This window comes from Salvelinus fontinalis, chromosome 4 (genome assembly GCF_029448725.1).
Source record: "Salvelinus fontinalis isolate EN_2023a chromosome 4, ASM2944872v1, whole genome shotgun sequence".
NCBI classification, from domain to species: Eukaryota; Metazoa; Chordata; class Actinopteri; order Salmoniformes; family Salmonidae; genus Salvelinus; species Salvelinus fontinalis.
The window spans coordinates 21,369,863-21,394,023 of record NC_074668.1 but is presented as its reverse complement, the minus strand read 5'-3'; the positions used below and the strand labels follow the sequence as shown (position 1 = coordinate 21,394,023).

Sequence of the window (24,161 nt, the reverse complement as noted above, 5' to 3'; positions counted from 1 at the left end):
TGTGTGAAAGACATGGCCTATGCCATTGATAGCCATTCTGGAGAATCTCAGCATAGAAATGCGTGATTGGTAAAGAGTATGTGGACATTCTTTGACATTGAAGTCTATCATTTAAACCAGCTTGATGAAAGACTACCTAAATGGCAGTGGGGGAGGGTGGTATACAGCACCTCAGTACACTAAAGATACAATATCCTAACATTTACAAGTTGAACTGGGCTATGCTATGAGGGAGATAGACTGATGAAGCCAAAGGTATGGTGGCCCTGCTGAGACAGAAAGGACTAAGTGGAAGGGGGTAGTGACTGGGGTGCAAGAGGGTTGGCTTTTTAACCCCGCTGAACTGTCCCTTACGGGTCTCCCATTAGGTTCCATTGGAAAAATCGGGTCTGCCCAGAAGAGCCGCCTCCCCCACAGTGCGCCAACACATCCCTGGCTCTGGCCCTGCTACAGTGGGGCCTGGCAGTCCCATCAGGAGCCCCTGCGACTTGTCCTCCAAAAAGAAAAAGGGACTGCTCTCCAAAGGGAAGAAACTATTGAAAAGACTTGGCGCTGTAAAATAACCCCTTCAAATACTTGAAGTATATTACCAACCACATAATTCATCTCCAACACTTCCATTACTGTAAATTCAGTCCTGTGAGAAGAAAAAGTGGTCAAAATGTACAAATCTGTTGTATTCTAGAAACCTTATTTAAATTGCAGTATGTATTTTGAATATGGTTCAGGGACCTCATAGTTTGAAATTTAGTGTCATAAGCCAACCTCTGGTCGTTTATGTTTTGCTATCTGAAGCAGAAGACTGCAACACGATGGATGATTTGAAATAGGTATGTAGGTCTGTTTGATGACGCTGTAGACCACAATGTTCCTCAGAGTAAGAGGGGTTTATACCATTCTCTCTTTAGGGCTGAGATCAAAGGATAGGGCTCCGAATGGCCAGTCAACATCATACTTGATAATACTGCTGGTGGCTCACCTTAACCAAACCTTCACATTGTAGTACCCATATTGATGCAAGGAAAATAGCCGTTTTAGGGTCAGGCAGCTGAGGTCATTTTAACTGTATAGGAGGTTTGCATGTTTTACCTAAACCATATCCAGAATAATAATTCCCACCCAACCTTTGAAAGCACATGCTAACTGATGGCCTTTTCTATCAGAACTCAAGGCTCAATTTGCATGCTTTGTCAGTGCATTTTTATGATACCGTGTATGAGCAATATTTGCTAAATGAATAGTAAAAAAAAAGATTAACTTAAAACAATATTCAATACAAACCTAATTGTCACATTCATACTCAGTTCAATTTGAGCCCAGGTACACATTTGACTAGTCACCAACTTAGCACCTGAAGTCACGATATGTGCAGTGGTAAAATATGCAAAATCTCCAGAAAGACTCGAGTCAGATTGGTCTGGAGAGAATTTGATAAGCAAGTATCAATTCTTAACAGCAAGTGTCAGTTCTTCAGGCACACTGAAATAACTCTGGACAAGGACATTAGATAGGGCAGGGTTTCAAGATTCAGTATATTTTTGTTGTTGAATTGTCATGAAATGCCTAGTTGAAACCAACCTCCATGTATTTGCCTTATAAATGCACAATGGTTTGTATTTTGTCCAGTGAGTGGAGCGTTATGTCCTGTATGCATTCAAGTCATTGCATTACTTCTGAAAATATATTTGTAAATTATGTTGATCAAGACTAGTGATGTGCAGTTTATTACTTGTAAGAATGTTTTTTGGAAGACCTACGCATTAAAATGACATTCAAACGAAATTCAATACAAAAAAGTAAGGGGGGAATGTAAATGTGTATTTACGTTTTAATGTTTCACACTATTTTGGCACAAAAAGACTAATGAAAAAAATAAGGCACTTTATTTTGTTCTTCATGTTATACATGCAATGTATTTACTGCATTCACAATCCCATTTTGACACGTTTGTGTATAAGACAATGGATGTGAAAGAAATACAATTGAAGGCCAGTTTAATTAATTGTTTCCAGGATAAGTTGCAATCAGCAGTTGGTATTATTTTTTGTTTCAAACTAAGTTTTGTAGAGTACACTACAAACTTGCAATTCTTGGAAGCAGGAAAATGTTTGACTTATGACGGAGACTAGGTTTGATTGAATAACCATCAGATAAAAGCCCTAACATAGAAATTGTGATTTCAACAAGACAAGTCTACCTCCATAATGACCCCTATAAATTCAACTACCGGTAATTTGACTACAGGTTCACAGAAGTCAACTCTCCATTTCATATATTTGCAAAGGGTAGAAGTACTGTATTTGTGTCAGCACCCAACTAGCACAGAGTAGTGAATGTATGATTAATTGAAAGCCAATATTTTATTTATCAAAACTATCCGTATGCAGATGTCCAGCGTTCTAGTTTGTATGTGAAATGAAACCTTCCATCTGTTAACTCCTTACAATATTTTGTTAATCATTTCATCCTTCCATTCACTTTATCACAGCTTTTTCTGGACTACACTACTTTCATGAGATTTGAACTGAGACTGCCAAAAAAGAATGTACAAAAAGCATTCTGTACAACTTTCTGTACAATTGTCGGTCATTGCTTCTATATATATTGTTTTGACTGTTGCTCTTTTTGTACTTTGTCCATTTGTAAATTGTTTTTAAATGTTTATACTTGATTTTCAGACTGCCTTTTTTGTACATTAAAATTTATAATCAAACAGTGGAAAGCTTTCCCCATGGTGTCTTCAAAACCATAATGTTAAAAGTCTGCAATTGTGTGCTAGCTTTATGACAAAAAATATCAGCCTATATTGGTGGTTACAAAATATTGTGTGGGTGTGCATGTGCAAAAAAACAAAACAAATAAATTTCATATTTTGTAATGCTGTTTGCGCTGTGTTTTATTCACCAAATGCCATGGTGCAACAGCAAAGTCAAAGGATTAAAGACTCGATTCAATCCAAATCGTTCAGCGCTGTACCACAATTTGAAATGTAAAGGTAATTTCTGATTGAGCGAACGTTGCCTTTAAATTTCTATTGCGCTGTATGTAGTGGAGGTCTACAGCACTACGGATTAAATCAAGCCATAAACGTTAATATCAAAGTCCTGAGTATTGACAGAATCGAATTTCTCCAAAAAGGGCATAGGCCTGAAAAAGGAAAGGGAAGTGTAATCATCAAAACTTCAAATACTAACTGCTAGACCAGGGGTATTCAACTCTTGCCCTACGAGTTCCAGAGCCTGCTGGTTTTCTGTTATACCTGATAATTAATTGCACCCACCTGGTATAACAGGTCTAAATCAGTCCCTGATTAGAGAGGAACAATGAAAAAAACACAGTGGAATTGGCTTTGAGGTCCAGAGTTGAGTTTGAGCATGCTAGACAGTAATGCAATAACAGTACTACAAAGTAAACTTTTACTGAAGGGTAATCAAATTAAACAAAACTTGATCCACAATTATTTTAATCAATTGATTTAATGGCAATTTTTTTTTTAAACAACATGTCATTTAAGTGCAACTTTGCGCCAAAGTTGAAACAATACATTTTCAACCCAGACAATAACCTTAATGTTCACTGTGATATTGAACAAAGAGGTACAGTGCGTTCGGAAAGTAATCAAACCCCTTGACTTTTTCCACATTGTTGTTCCAGCCTTATTCTAAAATGGATTAAATATTTTTTTGCCCTCAATCTACACAAAATACCCCATGATGACAAAGCAAAAACAGGTTTAGAAATTTTTGCAAATGTATTAAAAATAAAAAACAGAAACACCTTATTTACATACGTTTTCAGACCCTTTGCTATGAGACTCGAAATTGAGCTCAGGTGCATTCTGTTTCCATTGATCATCCTTCAGATGTTTCTACAACTTGATTAGAGTCCACCTGTAGTAAATTCAATTGATTGGACATGATTCAGAAAGGCACACACCTGTCTATATAAAAGGTCCCACAGTTGACAGTGTGGGACCTTATAGTTTGGAACCATCAAGACACTTCCTAGAGCCGGCTGGCCAAACTGAGCAATCAAGGGAGCGGGCCTTGGTCACAGAGGTGACCAAGAACCCGATGGAGCTCTGTCAGAGTGACCAGAGTTCCTCTGTGGAGATGGGAGGACCTTCCAGAAGGACAACCATCTCTGCAGCACTCCACCAATTGCCAGATGGAAGCCACTCCTCAGTAAAAGAAGGCAGCCGCTTGGAGTTTGCCAAAAGACACCTAAAGGACTCTGAGACCATGAGAAATAACATTCTCTGGTCTGATGATACCAAGATTTAACTCTTTGGCCTGAATGCCAAGCTTCACATCTGGAGGAAACCTGGCACCATCCCTACGGTGAAGCATGGTGGTGGCAGCATCATGCTGTGGGGATGTTTTTCAGAGGCAGGGACCGGGAGACTAGTCAGGAGAGGCAAAGATTAACAGAGATCCTCAATAAAAACTTGCTCCAGAGCGCTCAGGACCTCAGACTAGGGCGAAGGTTCCTCTCCCAACAGGACAATGACCCTAAGCACACAGCCAAGACAACGCAGGTGTGGCTTCGGACAAGTCTCTGATTGTCTTTGTGGCCCAGCCAGAGCCCGGACTTGAACCTGGTTGAACATCTCTGGAGACCTGAAAATAGCTGTGCAGTAACGCTCCCCATCCAACCTGACAGAGCTTGAGAGGATCTGCAGAGAAGAAATGGGAGAAACTCCCCAAATACAGGTGTGCCAAGCTTGTAACGTCATACCCAAGAAGTCTTGAGGTTGTACTCGCTGCCAAAGGTGCTTCCACAAAGTACTGAGTAAAGAGTCTGAATACTTACATATTTTTGCTTTGTCATTATTGGGTATTGCGTGTAAATTGATGAGAAAAACAGCAATTTAATCAATTTTTAGAATACGGCTGTAACGTAACAAAATGTGGAGAAAGTCAAGGGTTCTTTCCAAATGCACTGTACAGCCAAAATAAAAGCTGAGGTAGCAAACTTCTCAAAACAGTCTCATACCTTGTCACACAAATAAAACACCTTGCAATGACCATCTACAAATATTTTTTCAAATAAAACATTAGCATAAAACAGAAGAGAATCAAATTGCTGAAGTATAAAAAAAATAAAAATGGTTTCACTCTCCTGTAAATTGGGGAATATCCTAACCACTTTACCCCCAAATAAATTCAGTCAATTTCCTAAACAAAAATCAAACAGTTTCAAGGAAACCAGGTTCTCCAATGTACTCTTTAGGTAGCTTGTGCTCTCTTTTACAGGTAGTAGAGGAAGTCATCCAGGTTCATGTTGGGCTCTCTGTGGATGCTCTGGCCCACCAGGAAGGCCAATTTGTGGGCGTATTGACAGGGTGCAGGCACCCGGATGATTCCCTGGAGATAAGCACACAGAAAACCAATGACATGCATACCCTCAATATACTACTTACTATCATGTCCGAAATAAACAATACTCAACAATATAGCAATCAATAATCAATATGATAGAGCAGTAGTCTTCAGCTAGGAATGTTTGCAATACAACTAGCTACGAGAATCCAGCCTACCTGCCAGTTGTAGTACATGTGGCAGAGTTTGTAGGTTAGTCGCTGCATGTGGTCAGGCTTCAGTCCGCTGCTGTCGTACACCACATTGTAGTGGGTTGGGGAAACACTGCCCATGCGGACGGCCTGGCTGACGATGAAGAAGTCGTACCTGAAAAGGAAAGACAGACAATAAGGATACGTAGTCACATATGATTACATTTCCATGATTGATAAATCAGTCAATGATCATACCATTCTGGGCGGGTGACCTCAGTATCGATGCATGTTCCAGGGGGAGGGTTGGTCAGCTTGCCATCGATGCGGGCAAAGAACCTGGAACTGATGCGCTTCTTCACAACCACCAAGGTGAGTTTGGGTCTAGCAGGGGGTAACACAGGAAATAACAATATCAGCAATAGAATGACTGTTGATTGAAATGGAGTCAATACAGTGGCGAGTTTCTAGAATAGATCGTCTCTTACGCGTAGTCGTGTCCCATGGTCTTGATGGACTCCATGATCTGTGGCACCTCGTAGTTGACCACGCTCTGCAGCATCCCGTCTCCCACTCCGTCTCTGTACACAATGATACGTGACGGCAGGCAGTTGTTGTGCTTCAGCCACGCCTTCAGGGCACCTGGAAAAGAGCCTGCTGTCAGGATACTGGGGATCATGGTCACAAACTTCAATAGGGATAAAACCCTTTCAGCCCTAGACTTTGAAAAAGTGGTCACAAATGTGACTCACTAAATTGGCTCAAATGGATCCTAGAAAAACACTTGGAAGTCAGCTTTTAATAGTTCCTTTTATGTAACAAGTGTTTGATTTGACTGAACATGCCTTGCAGCGCCACCTTGAGTCCGTCCATGATCTCCTGTCCACGGTTCTGCAGCACACACTTTGAGAACCACCTGGGAAATCAGAGGTATGTCCCATTAGTTTAATTGTTAACTCATTCATCATAATATCACACTCTTTGCTTGGCAACAAACCCTGATGGGAAAGTGTCCATGCATGCCTCCTTGCCATAAGGACACATACCTGGACATGCCCTGGTTAAGACTGGCCACCAGAGCTCCAATTGATCTCTTGCCAGCAGCCGTGTCGTGGTAGCAGTCAATGCCCACAATCATCAGCTGCTTCAGCTGTAAAACAGGGAGGTAAGGTGTTTATGTCTTTCAAGTGTATCGGCTTAGCATAGGCACATTCTTCCATTGAAATACATGGGGTGCATTTTATTTGTGCGTGTGTCTTACTGGGATCTCCACGCTCCACAGCTCTCCTCCCATCTTGCAGTTAATCTGCAGGGCGATCTTGGTGGCCACAGTCATGAGGGCCTGTTGTTTGGCAAGGGTGCGGGCCACCACACACTGGCTGGGTGTGGGGCAGTCCACACACAGATACTTCTTCACACTGTCGTACTTGTCCTTTCTGTTGCTGGGCAAGACCACCACCACCTTAGGAAGGAACCCAACACAACTGACAGATTCTTGACAGATAGCTGCAACATGTTTGTAATAACACCATGACAGTCATGTTTAGCCAGACTTTAGCTGAGTGACTACTGACCATCTGGGTTTCTTTCTTAACATTCTGCTGCAGAGCCCTGAGCAGAGACTCCTGGCGGTCCTCGTACTCCACCCTGGAAGAATGGAATGTTATGTCAACTCTGGGACATCAAGTCATTTCTCTGGTGAGAAATGGAATACCAAGTGAAGCCTACAACTGGGTAGTGCAGTTCTCTGTATCTTACTCTCTGTGTGTGTGTGTGTGTGTGTGTGTGCACTCACATGATGGCCCTCTGCATGCGGATGCCCAGGGGTGTGGAGACCTTGTTGAGGGTCTGCAGGAGGGCCTGGGCCACATCATTGTTCCTGCGGGTGAAGAACATTAACCAGTTCTCCAGTGGTCGGCAACTGATCAGTGGGATGCCTCTCATTTCCTTGGACCAGTCTGCTTGCCAGGGGTTGTACTCATACTAGGAGAAAATACAAGAAATAGCAGTTACATTACATCTGCTGAAAATACCATACTTCAAACATTGAAAGTTAACCTGTTAAATCAGGAAAGTGCAGGAAGACGCCCTACCCCAATATTCTAATATAAACAACACTAAAAATTTGATTTTGTGTTGTATTAACCTGTCTGGGAACCCCTCGCCAACAGCCAGTGAAATTGCAGGGCGCCAAATTCAAACAGAAATCTCATAATTCAAATTTCTCAAACATACAAGTATTACACACCATTTTAAAGATAAACTTCTCGTTAATCCAACCAGTGTCCGATTTCAAAAAGGCTTTTCGGCGAAAGCACAACATATCATAATGTTAGGTCAGCACCTAGTCACAGACAGCATACAGCCATTTTCCAACCAAAGAGAGTACCGTAATTTCCGGACTATAAGCCGCTACTTTTTTCCCACGCTATGAACCTTGCGCTTTATACAATGACGCGGCTAATTTATGGATTTTTCCCGCTTTCACAAATTCATGCCGCCAAAAAACTGAGCACCGTCACATAATGTGAAGTAAATCGAGCGCGCTCAAACTTTCCATCATTCTGATTACGGTAGTCATTTTGTCACCCTCATCATGGCAAAGACACGGAGAAATGCATATGATTCAGCTTTCAATTTGAAGGCGATCGATCTGGCTGTTTGAAAAGGAAATAGAGCTGCTGCACGGGAGCTTGGCCTTAATGAGTCGATGATAAGACGTTGGAAACAGCAGCGTGAGAAACTGACTTAGTGCAAAAAGACAACAAAAGCTTTCAGAGGAAAGAAAAGCAGATGGCCCGAACTAGAAAATGAGGCTTGGATGACAAGTGGGGAGAAATCCTTCACTAAAACGGGCCGCATGCGAAGAGCGACTTATGGTCAAATCTGCCAGTGGGTCCTGACAGCGTGGAGCTGTTGCGTATTGAAGAGGGCAGCATAAGCTCAGCGGGGAATTTGCCTCCGGATGAAAGTGAGGAGAGCACAATGAAAACGATCCAACATCGGATGAAGCAATTCTGAGGCTATTCAACTCCGACACCAAAGGAGATGACTTCAGTGGTTTCAGTGCACAGGAGGAAGATAGTGACCAAGGACTTTCATGGTAGGCTACTGTTTACTGCTATTTAAAAAATAAAAAAATTGTTACAAGCCTGTTTCGTTAAAGCCTATTTATTTTTGTTAGAAGACGTGTTTCGTTAAAGCCTATTTATTTTTGTTACAAGCCGTGTTTCGTTTAAAGGCTGTGTAAAGTTCATTTGTTTCAATGTACCAGTAGGCACCTGCGGCTTATAGACACGTCTGTGTGTAACAGTGATAACACCAAGTAAAACTGAAATGATAACTTAACACACAAAATATAAATATTTATATAATATTTATGTACAAAATATATATTTTTTTTAATTCAGTGGGTGCGGCTTATATTTAGGTGCGCTTAATAGTCCAGCAATTACGGTAGTCACAAAAAGCAGAAATAGAGAAAATGAATCACTAACCTTTGATATTCTTCATCAGATGACACTCCCGGGACAACATGTTACACAATACATGTATGTTTTGTTTGATAAAGTTCATATTTATATCCAAAAACCTCAGTTCACATTTGGCTTTGCCTCCAAAACATTCTGTGAATTTGCACAGAGCCACATCAATTTACAGAAATACTCATAATAAACTTTGATAAAAGATACAAGTATTATGCACAGAATTATAGATATACTTCTCCTTAATGCAACTGCTTTGTCAGATTTCAAAAAAGCTTTACGGAAAAAGCAAACCATGCAATAATCTGATTACGGCGCTCAGAGACCAAAACAAGCCAAACAGATACCCGCCATGTTATGGAGTCAACAGAAGTCAGAAATAGCATTATAAATATTCACTTACCTTTGATGATCTTCATCAGAATGCACTCCCAGGAATCCCAGTTCCACAATAAATGTTTGTTTAGTTCGATAAAGTCCATAATTTATGTCCTAATACCTCCTCGTTGTCTGAGCCTTGAGTTCACAAATCCAAATTCATGACGCGCGATCACTAGGTCCAGGCGAAAAGTCAAAAAGTTCCGTTAAAGTCCGTAAAACATGTCAAATGATGTATAGAATCAATCTTTAGGATGTTTTTAACATAAATCTTCAATAATGTTCCAACCGGAGAATTCCTTTGTCTTTAGAATTGCAATGGAACTCAGGTCACTCAAGTGTGCGCGCGTGATCAGCTCATGGCACTCTGGCAGACCTGCTAACCTGTTGAGGACAGAGGGCGCTGTTTTCACTTTGGGGGAAAATCGTGCCCAATTTAAACGGCCTCGTACTCAATTCTTGCTCGTACAATATGCATATTATTATTACTATTGGATAGAAAACACTCTCTAGTTCCTAAAACCGTTTGAATTATATCTGTGAGTAAAACAGAACTCATTTTACAGCAAACTTCCTGACAGGAAGTGAAAAATCTGAAATCGATGCTCTGTTCTAGGGCCTGCCTATAAATGGGCTTCATATATATCAGTATACATGCACTTCATACGTCTTCCACTAGATATCGACAGGCAGTGAGAGAAGAAATGGAGTGTATAACTTGATCTGGGGTCGAATAAAAGCTCTCGGCATGACGTGTCACCAGTTTCCTGTTTTCTGGAGAGCGCATGAAGGGACCTGGTTTTGCCTTCTGTAAAGCTGTCGTTATGGACGACTAATATCTCCGGCTTTGATTTTATTTGATACATGTGACAATATCATCGTAAAGTATGTTTTTTCAATATAGTTTTATTAGATTATTGAAATTTATTCGGGACGTTAGGCGTGTTGCGTTGTGTGCCTTTGTTCAGGAAGGAGAGCTTCGCGCTACTTTGCTAGCTTTCCGTGCTAATTGACTGGAGAAGAGGACATTCTAAATCCAAACAACGATTGTTCTGGACAAAGGACCCCTTGTACAACATTCTGATGAAAGATCGTCAAAAGTAGGACCCATTTTTTGATGCTATTTCATATATCTGTCGAACATGTTGTACTAGTCGTTTGTGCCCAGATTTTGGGTACTCTCTCGCTATAACTAAGCTGGATGTCGTAATTAAGTTATTTTTAGAATTCTAACACAGCGATTGCATTAAGAACTAGTGTATCTATCATTTCCTATACAACATGTATTTTCTAGTAACGTTTATGAATAGTTATTTGGTCAGAATAGTTGAGTGTCATAAAAATATCTGCACATTCTGGGAAAAAGATGCTACGTTAGCACAATGTATAACCACTGATTTCAGCTCTAAATATGCACATTTTCGAACTAAACATAAGTGTATGTATAACCTGATGTTATAGGACTGTCATCTGATGAAGGTTTATGAAGGTTAGTGATAATTAATATCTTTTGCAGGTTTATTCCCTATTGCTAACGTGCCTATTGCTATCGCTAACGTGCCTTGATGAATGAATGCGGTAGTGTGGTAGGCTATTGTAGTAAGCTAATATAATGCTAAATTGTATTTTCGCTGTAAAACACTTTTAAAAAAAATCGGAAATATTGGCTGGATTCACAAGATGTTTGTCTAATTTGCTGTACACCATCGATTTTTCAGAAATGTTTTATGATGAGTATTTAGGTATTTGACGTTGGTGTCTGTAATTACTCTGGCTGCTTCGGTTCTATTTCTGACGGTAGCTGTGATGGTAGCTGCAATGTAAAACTGATTTATACCTCAAATATGCACATTTTTCGAACAAAACATAGATTTATTGTATAACATGTTATAAGACTGTCATCTGATGAAGTTGTTTCTTGGTTAGTTTGGTTGGTTCTTGGTTAGTTAGGTTGGCTTTGTGCATGCTACCTGTGCTGTGAAAAATGTCTGTCCTTTTTTGTATTTGGTGGTGAGCTAACATAAATATATGTGGTGTTTTCGCTGTAAAACATTTTAAAAATCGGACATGTTGACTGGATTCACAAGATGTGTATCTTTCATTTGCTGTATTGGACTTGTTAATGTGTGAAAGTTAAATATTTCTAAAAAATATCTTTTGAATTTCGCACTCTGCCTTTTCAGTGGAATGTGGGAGGAGTTCCGCTAGCGGAACACTGGTGCCAGACAGGTTAATCAGCTCTCATTCGCCCCCATTTCACAGTAGAAGCCTCAAACAAGGTTCTAAAGACTGTTGACATCTAGTGGAAGCCTTAGGAAGTGCAATATGACCCCATAGACACTGTATATTCGATAGGCAATGAGTTGAAAAACTACAAAGATTTCCCACTTCCTGGTTGGATTTTTCTCAGGTTTTCGCCTGCCATATGAGTTCTGTTATACTCACAGACATCATTCAAACAGTTTTAGAAACTTCAGAGTGTTTTCTATCCAATACTACTAATAATATGCATATATTAGCATCTGGGCCTGAGTAGCAGGAAGTTTACTCTGGGCACGCTTTTCATCCGAACGTGAAAATGCTGTCCCCTAGCCCTAACAGGTTTTAAACAACAATAAAATTGGATTATTTACTGTTCTGGAACCCTGCACAATCCTTTCCGCAGGGAGGACTCTGCCTGTGAGGCTCAGGAGTTTGTTGTCAAAGTTGAGTCCCCAGGTATTCAGCTCTGTCTGGGCCTCCGTGTTCCTTCAAAAGAAAGAGATGATCAGTATTGTAATCAATCAAAACTGGGGAATAGAAACCACAGACATTAAACTTACTGGTGGATGTTCCCAACGAAGCGGTTGAGCCGCCCCTCCCTCTGCTCTGGAGTCAGTCTGGTGTGGGTGGACAGGTCCTTCATGATGTTGAAGTCAGCACGCATCTTGTCAGTCAGGCCTTTTGAAGAGTGGTTTGATCACATAATACTTGGCACGACAGTACATTTAACACTTAAAAAACATTTCCAGTGTTTTGTTATAGTCAGTGGTACCTGTGAGGTAGCAGAACTCTGGGACAAGCATGGCCGGCCCTTGGGGCGGTACTCCAGAAGGACCAATCTTCTTCATATGGCTGATCAGAAGCACCTGGTTGCCGTCAGTGATGTCCAGACCATATTGCTAAAGAGAAATTAAACCACCATTAGTTCAGTCAAGGTTCCATTAAGTGACAACAGCTCATACGCGTGTGTGTGGGACAAAACCTACTGCCTTGTAGTAGTCTTTGAAAGAAATCTCAGAGTCTCCCCTCTTGAATGTGTTGTTGGGAGTATGGTCCCACGCAATGTCATCAATCCTGTAGGTTTTGTTGTTGTACCTAAGGGAAATTATGCATTTACATTAGGATGAAGCCTAATTTTCCATTGTTAATTCATGTCATTGTTACCCATGGCAGAATCTTAACATGTTATCAATAGTGCGTATGTGAAATACATGGAAGCAAAGACCATAGCCCTTTACACTCGTACTCGGGGTTGAAAAATGGCAGTTGGCCACTAACATGCTTTACATGACGTCAGAGCTCTGGCTCTCCGCTTTATGGCGCTGTATGGGTTTTAACTGACAAAGGTTCTGAACTTGAGCACCTCACACAACAAGAAATTGCCCCCATCCCTCCCGGTAACTGACCAGCATTTTTTGTTGTTTGAGTGAGGGAAATGCTGTAAATTGATGACTATGTATTTTGAAAGATGAGACGTTGAGGATTATAATAAACACAGCTTTGATGTCATACAAGCCAGCCAAACAACTGTGAGTCCAAATGTGCATATACAGTGTTAACGTTTAACATCACTGTGTTTGATGTACAGTTACAAGATGACATGGCTTCATACACTGGGTTGTTTTTAACAGAATGTGCTTGTTTGTTTATTGTGAAGAAAACTCCCCGAAGCACACGCCCCTGAATGCACTCATGACCAGGGGTTGGTTCAGGGAACTGACCAGAAAACTGTAAAATAAATAACTTTTTCAAGGAACAGAAACGGAACCTGTAACCATACTGTAATCCATACTGTTCCGGAACAGGACCGTTATTTTAAAAGCATGGGAAGCAGTTAACGTTATTTTATGTTCCAGACTTTTTTGTAGTCCCACAACAAAATGCCTATTCAAAGCCCTCACGCTGTCCCTTAGAAACTTATTCCAGTGTCTGCCTTCAAGCTGAAAATCTTTGCCTGTTTAGGCTACCTGCCCCTCCCACCTCCAAAGCATAGGCTACTGTATTGAGGTAACAAGCTTGATTCAGGAGATAGGGAGAGATTTTTAATGAGCGAGAGAAGAATGGATTAATTTCCAATGCTAGTTCAGGATACTATAGGCCTAGTTATAACGTTCCACGTGGGATTTACAAAGACGTGTTTTTAATTCTGGTGTCGCTCAGAAGCTTGTTAGCTAGCAAGGTCAAGCGTGTTAGTGCGCTAGCTTGAAGGACACTCAGTTACCCCATAGAAGCCATTCACAGGTATAATTCTGTGGGCCTAATATGTCATAACAAGATGCCTAAGCGAGTCAAGCCTCCTCAACCCATCCGCAAAATTTGGCATCTTGCACCAGGCTACACTTGTCTGTTCATCACACATGTAAACAGCTAGCTTGCCTTCTCCATCTGCACCGATTGAAGTAATTTAATGAGCTGTAAATGTAAAAAATAATTAAAATGGTAAAAAAAAAAAAAAAAAAGGAACACTATAAACTCAGGGCCCTGTGCAACTGGGTCCTGGACTTAATGACGGGCAGCCGCCAGGTGGTGGAGGTAGGTAACAACATCTCCACTACTCTGCTCATTAACACAAAGGCCCCACAAGGGTACATGCTCAGCCCTGTACTCCCTGTTCACCCATGACTGCGTGGCCACGCAAGCCTCCAACTCAATCATGGAGATTGCAGACGACAACAGTGGTAGGTAGGCTTGATTACCAACAACGACGAGAAAGCCTACAGGGAGGTGAAGGCCCTGGCAGAGTGGTACCAGGAAAATAACCTCTCCCTCAACAAAACAAAGAAGCTGATTGTGGACGGGGGTTGGAGTACGTCCTCACCATTCTTCGGCGTACACATCACTGACAATCTGAAGAAATTCGGCTTGGCCCTTAACATACATACCACGCGGGTTAAGTGCGCGTTGCAAAATAAATGTACACATACATGTTATTCAATCATCGCACCGTCAACGAACATCTGCGTAGCCAGGCGTTAAAATAGAACTTGGTTCTATTTGTGAAGCTTAACGCGCTGGAAGTCCCGGCTCTCCCATCTCCTCATTGGTTTTTAGGAGCATATACCCACGTGGATGATTGAACGATTAACCGAGGTCCACACTCCAGTCCAGATGGTGGTGGTAGTGCACCTTAAAGTTGGTTGCCAACCGCCATAAAGTTCAAAGAAGACTGGAGGAGATTACTAGAATCTAACTCGCTTTATTTACCCTTTTATCTGTGGATTAATTGTCAGAGTAGAGGACCTTGAGCATTTCAGGTAAAATAACAACCCAGCTAGCAACAGCAAACTACTGAACTAAAGTGCCTTGATTGTTAAATTATTTTCGACCTGTCCCCAAATTAATATGGTTGGTTCATAGTTCGTTTGATATTTCAACCTGCGTGTCCTGATCGCGTCTAGTGTGGATGGATAAAATAAACATCACCGGGGGCACACTGCCCGCCCTCCAGGACATTTACAGCACCCGGTGTCACAGGAAGGCAAAAAAGATCATCAAGGACATTAACCACCCAAGCCAAGGCCTGTTCACCCGCTATCATTCAAAAGGCGAGGTCAGTACAGGTGCATCAAAGCAGGGACTGAGAGACAGAAAAACAGCTTCTATCTGAAGGCCATCATACTTAGTCACCACTAGCCGGCCTCAGCCCAGAACCCTGCATTCGGAAATCTCTTTATCCACATTTTGTTATGTTACAGCCTTATTATAAAATGTATTAAATAATTGTTTTCCCTCAATCTACACGCAGCACCCCATAATGACAGAGCGAAAACAGGTTTAGACATTTTTACAAATTCATTAAAAATGAGTATTTACAGTTGAAGTCAGAAGTTCACATACACCCATTTTTCAACCACTCCACAAATTTCTTGTTAACAAATTATAGTTTTGGCAAGTCAGTTAGGACATCTACTTTGTGCATGACAAGTAATTTTTCCCAACAATTGTTTACAGACAGATTATTTCACTTATTCACTGCATCACAATTCCAGTGGGTCAAATGTTTACAAGTTGACTGTGCCTTTTAACTTCTTGATGATAGGGTGCAGAATTTTCACTTAGGGAAAAATAGCGTGCGCAATTTCAACTTCGTGCTACTCATCCCCAGAATATAAGATATGCATATAATTAGTAGATTTGGATAGAAAACACTCTGAAGTTTCTAAAACTGTTTGAATCATATCTGTAAGTATAACAGAACTTATATAGCAGTCAAAACCCTGAGGACTAACTTTTTTATTGTTAAGTTCCTCTATGTTCAATGGATTGTTTTGGGCAAACCAGAATTCTAATCAGTAAATGCGCAGTTTCTACTGCTTCCACTGGATGTCGCCATTGTATGGAAAATGGTTAAGGTTTTTTCTTAGTGAGGTGAACAAGATATTGACCCGGAAGTGGAGGGACGTCGTTTGTTTATGTTTGAGATTTGGGCAAGACGTGAAATGTTCCGTGAGTTTGTTGATATCCTGTATTGAAAACAGATTGACCTGTCTTCAATTTGATCGATTATTAACGTTTACAAATACCTTAAGCTGTATTACAAAAGTACTTTGAAATGTTTTGGCAAAGTTTAGAGGTAATTTTTTTTAGATATTGTGTCGTGATTTTGTTCAAATTGAACGCTGTTTTTCCTGGTACAACGGCGCCAAATAAATGGACAATTTGGATATATATGGATGGAATTAATCGAACAAAAGGACCATTTGTGATGTTTATGGGACATATTGGAGTGCCAACAAAAGAATCTCGTCAAAGGTAATGCATGTTTTATATTTAATATTAGCGTTTTGAGTAGCGCTAGCATGGTTGAAATAGGCTACACTCTCTTGTTTACATTGGGCTATCATCAGATAATAGCATCTTATGCTTTCGCCGAAAAGCCTTTTTGAAATCTGACATGTTGGCTGGATTCACAACGAGTGTAGCTTTAATTTGATATCTTATATGTGTGATTTAATCAAGTTTAATTTTATATAATTTTTTTGAATTTGGCGCTCTACATTTTGACATGGCTGTTGGGACGCAAGCGTCCCATCTATCCCAGAGAGGTTAACAGATTGGAAAATTCCAGAAAATTATGTCATGGCTTGAGAAGATTCTGATAAGCTAATTGACATCATTTGGGCTAATTGACATCATTTGAGTTAATTGGAGGTGTACCTGTGGATGTATTTCAAGGCCTACCTTCAAACTCAGTGCCTCTTTGCTTGACATCATGGGAAAATCAAAAGAAATCAGCCAAGACCTCAGAAAAAAAATTGTAGACCTCCACAAGTCTGGTTCATCCTTGGGAGCAATTTCCAAACGCCTGAAGGTACCACGTTCATCTGTACAAACAATAGTATGCAAGTATAATCACCAAGAGACCACGCAGCCATCATACCGCTCAGGAAGGAGACGCGTTCTGTCTCCTAGAGATTAACGTACTTTGGTGCGAAAAGTGCAAATCAATCCCAGAACAGCAGCAAATGACCGTGTGAAGATGCTGGAGGAAACAAGGTCAAAAGTATCAATATCCACAGAAGAAAACGAGTCCTATATCGACATAACCTGAAAGGCCGCTCAGCAAGGAAGAAGCCACTGCTCCAAAACTGCCCTAAAAAAGCCGGACTACGGTTTGCAACTGCACATGGAGACAAAGATCGTACTTTTTGGAGAAATGTCCTCTGGTCTGATGAAACAAAAATAGAACTGTTTGGCCATAATGACTATCGTTATGTTTGGAGGAAAAAGGCGGAGGCTTGCAAGCCAAAGAACACCATCCGAACTGTGAAGCACGGGGGTGGCAGCATCATGTTGTGGGGGTGCTTTGCTGCAGGAGTGACTGGTGCACTTCACAAAATAGATGGCACCACGAGGAAGGACAATTATGTGGATATATTGAAGCAACATCTCAAGACATCAGTCAGGAGATTAAAGCTTGGTCGCAATTGGGTCTTCCAAATGGACAATGACCCCAAGCATACTTCCAAAGTTGTGGCAAAATGGCTTAAGGGCAACAACGTCAAGGTATTGGAGTGGCCCTCACAAAGCCCTGACCTCAATCCCATAGAAAACTTGTGGGCAGAACTGAAAAAGTGTGTGCGAGCAAGGAGGCCTACAAACCTGACTCAGTTACACCAGCTCTGTCAGGAGGAATGGGCCAAAATTCACCCAACTTATTGTGGGAAGCTTGTGGAAGGCTACCCGAAACGCTTGACCCAAATTAAACCATTTAAAGGCAATGCTACCAGATACTAATTGAGTGTATGTAAACTTCTGACCCACTGGGAATGTGATGATATAAATAAAAGCTGAAAGAAATCAATCACTTCCAACTTCAACTGTACATAAGTATTTAGACCCTTTGCTATGAGACTCAAAACTGATCTCTGGTGCATCGTGTTTCCATTGATCATCCTTGATATGTTTCTACAACTTCATTTGAGTCTTTCTGTGGTAAATTAAATTGATTGGACATGATTTGGAAAGGCACTCACTTGTCTATATAAGGTCCCACCGTTGACAGTGCATGTCAGAGTAAAAACCAATCTAGGTCTAAGGAATTGTCCATAGAGCTCTGAGACAGGATTGTGTCGAGGCACAGATCTGAGTAAGGGTACAAAAAACGTCAGCAACATTGAAGGTAAGGTCCCCAAGAACACAAGGGCCTCCATCATTCAGGGGCGGCAGGAAGCCTAGTGGTTAGAGCGTTGCACCATTAACCAAAAGGTTGCTAGATCAAATCCCCGAGCTGACATGGTAAAAATCTGTCCTTCTGCCCTCGAACAAGGCAGTTAACCCACTGTTCCTAGGTGGTCATTGTAAATAAGAATGTGTTCTTAACTGACTTGCCTAGTTAAATAAAGGTTAAATAAAAAAAATGCTTAAATGGAAGAAGTTTGGAACCACCAAGACTCTTCCTAGAGCTGGCTGCCCAGGCAAACTGAGCAATCATGGGTGAAGGGCCTTGGTCAGGGAGGTGACCAAGAACCAAATGGTTATTTTGACAGTGCTCCAGATTTCCTCTGTGGAGATGGGAGAACCTTCCAGTAGGACATCCATCTCTGCAGCAGTCCACCAATCAGGCATTTATGGTAGAGTCGGAATCCAAACGGAATCCACTCCTCAGTAAAAGGCACATGACAGCCCACTTGGAGTTAGCCAAAAGGCACTTAACGGGATTCAGACCATGAGAAACACAATTTTCTGGTCTGATGAAACCAAGGATTGAACTCTTTGGCGTCACGTCTGGAGGAAACCAGGCACCGCTCATCACTTAGCCAATACCATCCCTACGGCGAAGCATGGTGGTGGCAGCATCTGTGGGGATGCTGTGGGGATGTTTTTCCAGCAGCAGGAACCGGGAGACTATTCAAGATCGAGGGAAAGATGAACGGAAAAGAGTACAGAGAAACCCTTCATGAAAACCTGCTCCAGGGCATTCAGGACCTTAGACTGGGGCGAAGGTTCACCTTCCAACAGGACAACGACGCTAAGCACACAGCCAAGACAATGCAGGAGTGGCTTCGGAACAAGTCTCTGAATGTCATTGAGTGGCCAAGCCAGAGGCTGGACTTGAACCTGATCTAACATCTCTGGAGACCTGAAAATAGCTGTGCAGTGACACTCCCCATTCAACCTGACAGCGTCTGAGAGGATCTGCAGAGAAGAATGGGAGATAATACAGGTGTGCCGAGCTTGTAGCGTCATACCCAAGAAGACTCAACACTGTAATCGATGCCAAAGGTGCTTCAACAAAGTACTGAGTAAAGGGTCTGAACACTTGTGTAAATGTGAGTTTAAAAATTCTTAATACATTTGCGCACAAAAAAAAAAAAAAACTTTTGCTTTGTCATTTTGGGGTATTGTGTGTAGATTAAATATATATATATATATTTTATTTTTTTATTGCCTTGCAAAAGCGTAACACTAAAATCCTATTTTATAACTTTGCTAGTAATGTTGTCAATAGAACAAGCTTTCAAATCATGCCCACCTGACCTAGATTGCGATTTATAATGGACTGTTTTTGGATTGCGTAAACAACAGTAACTGTGTGATGGTGGGGATGCAGAGTTGTGTTCCAAAGTAAACTACAAATGTGAATGCTCCAGTTCGTCAACGGCACAGCTAGGAGAGCTCAAAAATATACATTACTGTTGAATGTAGGCAACAACATCTCCACTACCGTGCTCTTTAACACAAAGGCCCCACAAGGGTGCATGTTCAGCACCCCCCTGTACTCTCTGTTCACCCATGACTTTTATGGGTGCATTGAAACTGCTTAGGAACTGTACACACTTTGGAAAGGTGGGTGGCTACTTGGAGACACCAGTTAGTCCTCTAACTCAAACCCTTGTAATTTGTTGGTCATATGTCACACCTACCCCACATTTTCCAGGAATAGTCTTATGTTACTGAATGTATCCAGAGTATTTTCAGATTGTTATCAACAAATGTGAAAAGTACAGAAAATCTTATATCAAGTGTAATGTTTGGATTTAGTCTTGTGTCAGGTGAACTGTTGTGTACTCACCTTCGGTCTAATAATTTTCCCATTATCTATGAACTGTTCCCTTTCAATTGCTACTATGGCTATGCATATGTTTTCCATATTTATTCTGTAAGAAAAATGTCAATTTAGCCTTATCCATATAGGCCAATTCCCAGAAGTGTAAAGGGATAACACTTTTCAAGCAGTTGTTCCCTATGCCAAGATTAACAGATTTAGGATTTAATCCGATTAGACTCCTGTAGTTCAGTATTGAAGACACTATAGTAATGGGTCTTACTTGGTGAGGACGATGAGTCCCACCAGCTCCTTGGTGCAGGCCTCTGGGAAGCGCTGATCTCCACTCTGCTGCCTGAGGCTCATCATGAAGCTGAGCACAGTCTCACTGCGCAGCACCTTGTGGCTCACGTCCGTGCACAGCATGATGCTGGACTCGTACTGGAGGATGGTGGAAGTAAAACCGGGCCAGATGGTCAGCCTGAAGAACACACACAGCACACAGTGAAAAACGCCAGAAGACATCACACTGCTTAATTATGGTTCTATAGTCTCCATAGAGTCCACTGTTGAGGCTAGTGAAATACAGACCTGTGCTGTGGGATATTAAGTGGGTCTGTTGGGTTGTAGTAATGGCGTCCAATCTGCTGCATGTTCAGCATCCTCAGCACTCTGAAAACAAGAACAGACAACTGTTAGGCAATGATGGAGTAGAGCCAAGGTTAGGGTTTTAGTGTTAACATGTCACTGTCCACTATTTTACAGATATGATATTATATCATATCAGATATATTATTTTCAGAGTTTTGAAACTCAAAGCTGTGAACACGACAATGACCCTTCAGTAGGTGTTCTGACCTTCTGAAGATGATGTTGTAGAACTGCAGGCACACTGGAGAAGTGGGGGGCAGCTCATTGGTCAGAGTGACAGTGATCTGGACTTTCTCACCCATTCTGGTCTCACTGTACAGCACAGTCTCCTATAAACAAAAAAAGTGTATCTAAAGACCGAGCAGATTTAGAATAATCTATTAATTTAAGTCTAAAAAGCACCTAGGTGCCAAACAGCCTTCTATGTTGTTTAACAGAAACTTAAAGCTGCAATATGCAACTTTTTGGGCGCCCCCAACCAAATTCACATAGAAAGTTTGAGTCTTAGTTTCGGGTTTTGTACAAGACAATATTTTGGTATTTTAAAATATTTCAGTGGTTTAGATGGTACAATGATTATTGTTTTGTCAAACTAAAATTAAGCAAACTATTAGAATTTTAGCAATCAGGAAAAGGCAGAGCGATTTCTGCATATTGCACCTTTAACTGTAAATCCCATGTTACACAGGAAGTTAGTACTAAATTACATCACTACATAAAGCCACCAGAGGAATAGTGCCCTCCAGTGTACTGTACCGTGTTGTGCAGTTTGTGAGGCAGGAAGAGGAGGGCTCCATCAAAGGTGCGAGCTTTGCCTAGTGTCTCCTCATGCTGATACATGAGGGCAGAACGTAGGCGCCGTGACTCCATGACAGGCTTGAAGTCCACATGGTACTGGTACAGCACCCACTGAGGGCGGGACAGGATCTTGAAGAAGTTGGCTTTCAGCTCAATGGGAGAGCCAGAAAAACCTGAGGAAATATCAAAGGTTACCGTTAAACCTGACTGCAGCCAGGGCCATTTTAATTTCGAAATCTTTACTAAATGATTTAGCTCAGTAACAATTTGTTAAAAAAAATAAAAATAAGGATGTATCATGGCAATTCCTGTCAAACCATGTAGTCATAAGCCATTTACACACCAGACTTGGACTCTCTCACATGCTCCATGGCCTGCCTGGTGTTGATTCCTGCATCATGAAAGTCACGACGCCGTCCACCTCTCTCTCCAATCTTCACCTGCTGAAACCCTGCAGATATCTGAATAACGGCTATGAAAAAATAAAACACAAATTATTTAAGTCAGCCTTCTATCGTTCATTGTAAATGTATGCACAGCATTTTTCATTTCCATTAAATTCAGCTATTCATAATCAGTTGTTTTGGGAGTTCATGTCATATTAGATGATCCAGAGGAAAAGCACACTGCACCTTCGGAGGACACAGCCCCTGGGGCAGTTCTCTGTCTTCCTCGACCCACAAGCTCACCCTCAGAGGGGGGAACTTCACGTGCTGTCTCCTGAAAGGGTGTCTGCAGGTAAGATCAGACTCATATCAGAGAAGACAACTGTAATTTCTTACATTTGATTAACAAACACCTTAAGATTCAAGTACTTTAATTATTTCATCAAAACGAAAGTGTTAAAATGTACTACTCCAGGCCCTAGTTAACAGATAGCATATTAACTAGTTGCTCATGGAGACTAACCATGCCAGGTGCGGCAGTCTCTTGACCGCGCGCTCGGCCCCTTGATCGTGCTCGTGCACGGCCAGTCATTTTCAGCTTCTAAAACCTGGGGAAGACAGTGTTATTGCAAAGAATTTACCCATTTACTAAAATATTTTGATAACTATGTTCATTGTATGATAGCTGGTTTAGCTCGCTAATAGTGTCAACCAAGTTTGAGCACATACATTAAAGTCACTTGCAACACATTTACTTGCCAAAGCCTAGCTAGACCAACAAAAACAGTACCTGTAGCCAACTATTAGAATTATTTCAACAACAAATAGTGAAGAGAAATTGGTTGACAAAGGTAAAAGCACGCGCTGGGAAGTGGCTGGCTAGCTACTTCCACAATGAAGTAAAAAGATGCATGGCAGGCACATGGCCCCTTAAAGCTAGTTTAGCTAGCTAGCATTGGAGTGACTGCTAACTATCTTTGCACATTAAATTGACAAAAAAAAACACGTTTCATTACAACTTATTTTCAACAAGCTCACACGATAAGTTTTCGTGATGTCTAAAAAAAACAAAAAACAAGAATGTTGTTTAGCTAACCAGCAAACATTTTCTAGCTAACTCACGTTAGCGCTAACATTAGTTGACAACATTTAACGTACAAAATTCAAATCATGTAAATTAACAGATTCCATTCTTCACATGAAGTTAATGTATACACTTAACGTCTATCAGAATCTTTGGTGATTTATGTAAATATGATATCAATATTTCTACCTACTTACAAACTCAACCTAGACAAAGAACGAATCAGTAGCAGCGATTAAATTTTTGTCTTGCTTGAACGCAGTATGTGTAGGTCTTCTCACTTCAAAGTATTACTACGCTCGTCAAATTTGCGAATGAAATGAACAGTTCAACGCATCTTATTTTAAAACATATTTTACTAATTGGATAAAATATGTTTGTTTTCAAGTAAAAAATGGATCCAAAAATTCTAACTATACATATGTGCAAAACGGAGGCGAGAAAGATATATATTGGAATGGAAAGATAATAGATAATAAATGAGCGGAGTGATCTTCATGACCTTGAAAGTTTTCAGTATACCTCTCGCACCTGCCAGCTGCAATTTTACAAATATCCACCAGATGGAGATAAAGTACAGGCCTGGCAGCTACACAAACCGACATAAACCCATGTCTATACATCGGCCTAGTAGACTACCTGATTATAATCTAGACATACTTTTATAATTTCTAGAAAATAAACTCTTATCTTGTTGACATCATAAAACACATTTTTTTCATAATAATACACAGGGTGGTGTCATTCAAAAGCCCAAGGAACACACATCATCTTAAATTATATCAGGCCTACTCACTACTCATGCCCTATAATTAATAACATAAGAATTGTCTTGTGTTTGGATGTGTTGTGCTATTCAAAATTAAGTATCCAACATAGTCCAATAATCTGGAATTATAATTTATTCCATAGCAAATACCTAATTTATTTATCCGAATCTAGCCTTAAACTCAGAGATGTGTTTTGATACTGTCAGAGATTATACTTGGTAGAAGTCCCCCTACTGTGCCACTTTGGTCTGTTTCATCACCATGATTTGTTTTGATGTTGACTAGATCAATGGGAAATGCCTGTTTCGGCGGAGCACATTGCTCAACATGGATTCTGGATGGACATG

The 24,161-nt window shown here is 40.9% G+C and overlaps 2 protein-coding genes across 19 annotated transcripts in view; one reads left to right on the top strand and one right to left on the bottom strand.

The window, feature by feature from the left end:
• The window catches only part of rimbp2b (RIMS binding protein 2b), a 127,286-nt gene extending 124,408 nt beyond the window's left edge, over positions 1-2,878 (top strand). For 15 of the 18 annotated variants that reach the window (XM_055919233.1, XM_055919237.1, XM_055919246.1 and 12 more), the window contains one exon: positions 369-2,878. In XM_055919233.1, the coding sequence (XP_055775208.1) occupies positions 369-563 (195 nt within the window). In that variant the 3' untranslated portion in view covers positions 564-2,878. The remainder of the gene's footprint in view (positions 1-368) is intronic. The other 3 variants (XM_055919243.1, XM_055919241.1, XR_008759114.1) reach the window with 2 other exon arrangements.
• Positions 2,879-3,442: 564 nt separating this feature from the next.
• On the bottom strand, positions 3,443-23,385 carry piwil1 (piwi-like RNA-mediated gene silencing 1). The gene is made up of 21 exons (XM_055919231.1): positions 23,242-23,385; positions 22,484-22,568; positions 22,207-22,306; positions 21,918-22,046; positions 21,533-21,747; positions 20,984-21,105; positions 20,717-20,797; positions 20,409-20,606; positions 12,624-12,732; positions 12,410-12,536; positions 12,198-12,315; positions 12,009-12,123; positions 7,308-7,495; positions 7,087-7,159; positions 6,774-6,974; positions 6,559-6,662; positions 6,358-6,428; positions 6,001-6,154; positions 5,771-5,896; positions 5,540-5,687; positions 3,443-5,366 (listed from the first exon to the last, which is right to left on the bottom strand). The coding sequence occupies exons 2-21, from the start codon at positions 22,550-22,552 to the stop codon at positions 5,250-5,252; spliced, it is 2,565 nt and encodes an 854-aa protein (XP_055775206.1). The 5' UTR covers positions 22,553-22,568; positions 23,242-23,385; the 3' UTR covers positions 3,443-5,249.
• Between the last annotated feature and the right edge of the window lie 776 nt (positions 23,386-24,161).

Bases quoted from the DNA above. Each gene is read 5' to 3' on its own strand.
- piwil1 (XM_055919231.1), bottom strand. From the start codon at position 22,552: ATGACTGGCCGTGCACGAGCACGATCAAGGGGCCGAGCGCGCGGTCAA. The intron at 21,106-21,532 runs GTACAGTACACT...TTTTGTTTATAG, and splicing joins CTCACAAACTGCACAACACG to GAGACTGTGCTGTACAGTGA. The intron at 20,798-20,983 runs GTCAGAACACCT...TCTTGTTTTCAG, and splicing joins TACAACATCATCTTCAGAAG to AGTGCTGAGGATGCTGAACA.